The sequence below is a fragment of the Mus musculus genome, chromosome X (genome assembly GCF_000001635.26).
Source record: "Mus musculus strain C57BL/6J chromosome X, GRCm38.p6 C57BL/6J".
NCBI lineage: Eukaryota > Metazoa > Chordata > Mammalia > Rodentia > Muridae > Mus > Mus musculus.
The window spans coordinates 60398348-60405214 of record NC_000086.7 but is presented as its reverse complement, the minus strand read 5'-3'; the positions used below and the strand labels follow the sequence as shown (position 1 = coordinate 60405214).

General features: G+C 47.2%; 1 protein-coding gene across 12 annotated transcripts in view; it reads left to right on the top strand.

The window, feature by feature from the left end:
- The first annotated feature begins 361 nt into the window (after positions 1-361).
- Atp11c (ATPase, class VI, type 11C) overlaps positions 362-6867 on the top strand; it is a 181571-nt gene continuing 175065 nt past the window's right edge. For 5 of the 12 annotated variants that reach the window (XR_001782750.1, XM_006528095.3, XM_006528093.2 and 2 more), the window contains exon 1: positions 1196-1410. Coding sequence is in view for 11 of the 12 variants with exons in the window: in XM_006528095.3 (XP_006528158.1) it covers positions 1384-1410 (27 nt within the window). In the remaining variant the exon portion in view is untranslated. Of the gene's footprint in view, positions 811-1195; positions 1411-6867 lie in introns of those variants that run through there. The other 7 variants (NM_001001798.3, NM_001037863.2, NM_001359002.1 and 4 more) reach the window with 5 other exon arrangements.

Below are 6867 nucleotides of genomic sequence, written 5' to 3'. Positions count from 1 at the left end.
TGACCAAGCTTTCATTTTTAAGTTTTAAACTTTTGTAAATGCAAATGTTAAGTTAGCAAGTTGAGGGCGTGCAAGATTTCTTGTGGCGTAAATGTTGAGTTCTGGGAAAGTCTTTCAGCATTCGGGGCTTTATGTAATTTATCCTCATCACATTTCCCACAGCTAAGAATCTACCCAGTGTTTCTGATTTCTGCACGCAGCTGGTAGGGAGAACCTCGGGCAGCTTCCCTCTGCAACCCTGTGAACTGACTGGAGCCGTGCATATGGGGGAGCTCCCAGCCCACAATATCAGTCCAAGCGAACCCTTGGACTACAACTCCCAGGGTGCCCCAGGAGCGTGGAAAAGGGCGGGCGATCAAGGAGAGGGTGGCAGGGAAATCCCGCCCCGCTGCGCAGCACCAACGACACAAAGCCCGACTTTACAACCTCCTAGAGAAAGTGGAAGTAAGCGGGCTTAGGTGGGGTAGTCAGACGACAGGGAACGCAAAGCCCCAAAGCCCCAACCCCAACTGCGAGGTGAAGACGGCTTAGGTGGGACCCAAGAGGGACGCCTGGAGGGGGCGGCTTTTGTAACTACTCCAGCCGCCCGCGCCGCGCCCGCCCGCCCGCGCCAGGGTCCCCTTAGTCCCCGGCTCGTCCCGAGTCGTCCCTCAGAGAGCGGCCACTCCCGGGCAGGAAGCGGGCACGCCTGGAAGCCTCGAGGCGGGCCGCACCGAGGCTCTCCTCAGCCAGAAGTGCTGGGCGGGCGAAAGCGCGGGGCCGAGGAAGGACTGCGAGCGAAGCGGCGCCAACGGACGAGTTAGGGCCGGGGTGAGGGAGACCGTGGCTCCTCACAGACCCCTGGGAGTCCTGCCAGGCGAGGCGCGGGGACGCCCGAGACGGGCGACCGCTGAAGCGGGCGAGTGGGGACTCGGCCGGGGGCTTAGCGGCAGGACGAGCGTGAGGCGCGGGGTGCCGAGGCGGGCGCTGACGGGGAGCCAGGCTGAGCAGCGGCCGGTCCGCCATCCCTCCCCCGCGCGCCGGGCTCGCTGCGAGGCGGGCTGCGGCGGGAGCGCGGGGCGGTGCTGGGGCCAGATAAGGGGAGCGACGGGGCCGCCGCCCCCGAGGCGGGCGGGCCGGGGCTGGGGGCGGGTCGCGGGGAGGGCGGGGCGGGGCGGGGCGGCGAGCGCGCGGGCGGGCGGGCGGTTGGGCGGCCGGGGGCGGGGGCGCGCAGAGGCGAGGAGGGCAGGCGGCAGGAGGGCAGGCGGCAGCGGGCTGGCGACAGGGCAGGCGAGCTAGCTGTCCGCTTTGCGCCGCGGGCCCACGCCGCAGTGTGTTTTGTGGACGGCGCCTTCCCAGACAGCCCAGCGGAGCCCAGCCTGGCACCCCGCAGCCTCGGACGCGATGTTCCGCCGGACCCTCAACCGTTTGGTGAGTACACTGGCCGCGGCTCCACGCGTACCCCGGTGGCCCGCTCGCTGGCCCCCCGCCGCTCCTTCGCAGTCTCTGGGCGAGGGGACGAGCGGGACGCGCCAGCCCCCTCCCCCGCCTCTGCGTTTTAGCGGAAACCCGGCGCCCCGGGTGGCCTGGGTGGGGAGGCAGGTGGGGCTCTCGGGCGTCCCACCCCTGCCCCGGGACATTTCAGCTGAGGTTCCCCGAGGCTCTGAGGAACTCTGCCTCCAGCCTGGGGAATCGCCTCGGAGTGACAGACGCGCGGAACTCGGGGCGGGGGGCTCCCCGGGGCGGGGGGCTCAGTTTCCCAATTAGTGGAAGATGGCGTTGAATTATCGGGGAGGAAGCTTTCTTTTGTTTCCTCTGCCACGAGCACGTGGAGGTAAACCTAGACCTGTCACTGTGGCCCAAAAGAAGAGCTAGGGGGCTGAGAGAAGCGGAGGCTAAACCAGGGCTCAGCCTCGCCCGGGCCATGGCCGATGACCAGAGACTGGGCAAACTTTGAGGACTCAGCCTCCAAGCTCACCTTGAGGGTGACAGAAAGAGCGAGGGCTGTGGGCACGATGGGCTGGGGCCAGCAGCGACGGCGGGAGCCTGTTCCAGCTTTACAGACCCTGGGGCTCAAGCCTCGCAGAGCAGCACCCTCTGCTCCAGGCTTGGAATCCACCCGGCAGCTGAACTCCTCCGACCACCTTCTCCACGCCTCTAAAGCCCCCCAGAAAAGGGAATTGTATTTCTGTGGGGAGTGTGGCACGGGATTGGGAGGGAGCGATTTCTGGCTGCTATTGACTTTTTGGATTAACCTGTTTACTCAGAGGGTATGTTAAGAACTGAGTAAAGTAGAGCAGTTTACTTAAAGGATGTTTGTAGCAACTCCCCTAATTTCCAGAAGAGGTGTCAGGGAATAGGATTTTATTTCTGCCACGGATATTAAAGAAAGCCATCATCCTAAAATTTTTATTTTTTTCCCTGTAGTTAAGGGGGAGAATGCAGAATGCTTCCCCATTCCGTCTTAGGATAGACTTAAGGACTTGACAATTTGGTAACTTTGTGGAGTCATTTCTAATTAAATCATTGCTGACATATTTTTCATAGGTCAGAACAATTTGCTGTCATTTCCCACCCCCCATATCTGAAACTTTCACAAATGTCCCCTGCTTAATCACACTTAAGGCATCCCCTTTTAGGATATCAGTATACTAATACTTTTTAGGTTTTGCCAGATGTCTGTTTCACTCAGAAACATGCAAAGGGAGGTGGAGGTAATTATTACCTGTGGCACTGAGCAGGAAACGGTGTGTACATGCAGGATCTCAAGAGCCATGGGCAGTGGATTGTGTTGGATGCTTTGCTGAAGCAAGTGACTAACATTTGTTCTCACATTTCGCCTGAGACTGTAAAAGAGCATTGTACCTCCTAGTTCTGTTTCACATAGGCTCTCGTGATTTGGAAGTGTTGTTTTGGGGCGATAAAAAGGGAAAGGCGACACGAAAGCTAATTGTAGTGCTCAGCAAAAGGGTAGCCTTTCCACATGACACTCATATGTTAGACACTAGCTGCTCTCTGGGTCATATTAAATTCATAAAGTAAAGATGCTGACATCCCATTTTTGAAGACTTTGGACATTTGGAATTAAACAAACGGTGTTGACCCAAAAGCACTTCCCATTTGGTGTTCTTTTGCTAAGAGTGCTCTGCATTGTATCTGTAAAAAGTAAGCAGTGCTGGCCCACAAAGCTAGGGCATGCAGTAGAATTTGCAGTGGCTGTTGAGGTGCCAGCCTGCTGATACTCTGCATCTCTCCCAAGATTTCTGCAGAGACTCACTTTTGCTCATGCTAAAGGGAGCTTTGACCTCATTGTTTCAACTAAGATGTCCAGCTGTTCACATTTTACTGCACAACCCTGACTGTGATAAGTCCTAGGAATTTGTTCCACTGTCATAAGCTAGAAGGTTCTTAGGAGTTTTGTCTGAGCCCTAGGCCTAGAGAAAGGAATTAAACTGCAAATCATTGCACTGAATATACCATTAAACACTGTCAAAGTCTCACTGCTAAAAAATGACTTGAAATTTGGGGGCTGGGGTGGGAAAATTTTAAATCCCTCAAACTCTGCTATTGTCATCTACAGGGAGTACATTCTTTTAGTAGTACACACATTTAAATAACTAGATCAGTAAATTAAAGATTTAACTGAAATGTTCAGACTTACACAGCCCAGTAGATGTAGTCCAAGTTCTGTGTTATCCTTAAAATTGTTTTAATATTTTACAGATAGGGCTATGAATTCTTTGGAAGTCAATTCTGCTGTTTATTTGGCAGTCATGTGTATCTGAAATTGACTTTGACTATTATATAAATTATAGTAGTGTTGGTTACAGTTGCTGGTCATTGCTGGCATATTGCAATGAGGCTATCTTTGAGTCTTAAACCTGGTATAGGAGGTCAGAATCTTGCAGGAATCACATCATCTTCTGAAGAGCTCAGTTATGTGTGTTGAGTCATTTTTAAAATGTCATTTCTGTTTCCCCCTCTTTCTGAGCTAAAAGAGATAGTGATTAATTGTACTTCTAAAGACACAGCCGTGACATTACATCTTTGCCGCTAAGAATTGTCCTTTCTGATGAATTACAACTTTTAAAAAAATTAAGGCAGTGTCTCATATAGTACAGGTGGTCTTATACTCAGTGACCTTGGGTTCCTGATGCATGCTTCCACCTTCCAGGGGCTGGGTTGTAGGATTTTTGGCAGCTGCCAGTGTCTGTTTCCTTTTGACAGCCTTTTGTGGGGTTTTGTTTATTTTAAAGAATTATTTGTTTTTATGTATAGGAGTACACGGTAGCTGTCTTCAGACATACAAGAAGAGGGCATCATATCCTGTTATAGATGATTGTGAGCTACCATGTAGTTGCTCGGAATTGAACTCGGGACCTCTGGGAGAGCAGTCAGTGCTCTTAACAAGAGCCATCTCTCCAGCCCCCTGTTTTTGGTTCTTGAGACAGGATCTCCTACATAGATAGTTCCAGCCACTCTGAAACTTACTCTGTAGACCAACTTGGCTTTGAATTCACAGAGTACCATCAGCTTCTGCCTCGAGTCCTAGGATCAGAGGCATGTGCCACAAAAGCTAGCTACTTATTTCTTTTTGTAGATAGTCTAGTCTGGCTTTGAACTCTCTCCATCCCGATCCCTTAGCTAATGCTGAGATTACAGACAAGTCCCGCTATGCCTGGGTTTTGACAGTTTGAGGTAGACTATCAAGGGATTTGATAGTACAGCGTTTTGGGAGTTAGGCCTGTGTGTGGGGGTCTTAGGAGCACTATTTGTTTCTAGTCAACATTTCCATCAAAATAACAAACGTGAGAGTAGTTTTGCCTGTTCAATTATTTTGCTTCACAGGTAAATTTAATTAGAAGTTTGAACTAGTTGAAATTTAAACTTCCAGGTCAGGGGCTTGGGTGTCTTCCTATCTTTTAGTAACATTTGTATTGATTATAGGAATTTTATAGTCTTGTATTGAGTTTTGTAATCTATAGGCTTAAAGGCTTATTGACAGTCTGTCATAAATTTCTCCCCTTTAGCTTATTAAATTATTTCTTGCTAAAGATTCACATAAAATTCCCCAATAAGTAGATTAGGTGATTTTATTGAGTAGGTGCTGTCAATTTAATTTGTTGGAGGGGAATCTGACAGTTACAGATCATTGATAATAAAGCTTAACAGTATTGTGGAAAGCTCAAACTGCATTGGTTCTACAAAGAAAATGTTTTATCAGAGACTGGGCAAATTAGGCTGTATCAAGAAGAATGGACATTTTAAATAAGGCTGAAATGCAAACTGCAAATTAACAAAATAGGTAGCTAATTTATTACTTACTTTGAGTACAGAGTAAGGGCGCTGTAATAAAACAGCATAGAGAGACAATAAAGTAATTCAGGTAACTGCTTTTTTGTTCCAGGAGCAAAAAGGGTTTTGGCTTCCTTGTGAAATTATAAGGGTAATTACAGGTTCTTTTTCTTCTGTTTCATTTACCTATAAACTTGCCCTGACATTAGTGAGTGTCAGACATACCGGTTTTATGTTACTGGGTTTTGAAATCTGTATGTATGGGTTATAATATTTTTGTATTCGTATAGCTCTTAACACAGATCTATAAACAAAGTTGGTAAGTTGGTATCTACCAGATAGTTCTGACACTTGTGGGTCTGACAGTTGAACTAACCCCTCCCTAAAAGCAACCTTTTTACCATATTACATTCATTATAATTACAGATGAATTTGTTGGCTTTCTGAACTAGCCTTTCTCCAGTGGGAAAGAAGCCCTATCCCTAGGGCATATGTTCTATGTGATAGATTTTCCCAGATGGAGAAGAATCCCCAATAGAGAAAGGCTGGTTTATACTGAAAGTAATTAGGGGGTAGCTTTTAACACCATGCTTGGTACTTAGTAGATGGTTAATGAATAACTGTTGAAAATACAGCTTTTAAATGTTTCATATAGATGATAATCTTTACCTATGAGGAGTGATTTATAGTAAACTCTGTTATTGTTTGGAGTGATTAAAGATGGGGATTTCTAGTTCCTGGGGGTGGAGGATTTACCAAGTGGCTGTTATATAAGAATTATAGTATATACATCAAATGCTGAAGCTATACTGACCATAATATTCTCTTTTGTAAGGTGGTTTAGTCATTTTATGGTATTGGGAGTATCATTTTACTCAACAAATACTAAGCACTAAAATACTACCACTGACTGGACACTGTGATAGATACCGGGGAATATATTGTGAGCAATGCAGACAAGAGGCCTATCCTGAGATGTTTTATTGTATTTATAACTATAGCTATAGAGGCACAATGACTGCACTTGTATACTTTGTACTATCCCAAAAGATTTAATCCTCATGAATAAATTAATGTTATATAATTACTATTAATGCTGTATACTTGCTGTTTGTCTTAATACCAAAAATAGATTATATGATTTATTATTTTCCAGTGGCTTTGATGTCAGATAAAAATTTGGTTGCAACTTGATACTGTTGATATGCTTGGGAAGTTGTTCTTTTGAAAGTAGGTGGTAGGCTGACCCTTTTGCAAAGTGAGAAGCCTATTTAGGAGTGGTCTACTACAACTTGGGGGAGGTGGGGGGAGATAAATTAGTAATTGTCTTTTCTCCCCTCCACCCTCTGCTACCCTCCTGTCTTTGAAAGAGTCTCATCAGGTAACCCTGGTTAGCCTATTCACTATGTACTCCTAGGCTAGTCTCAAAACTTCTGAAATCTTCACTCCTGGGCCTCCTGAGTGCTGAGCTTACAGGCCTGAACCAACATGTCTGACTTGAAATAACTCTTTATACAGATAGAAACAGATTTTTCTCCTGAAGTATTTCTCTTTTTTTAAGGGTTATTTATTTATTATATGTAAGTACGCTGT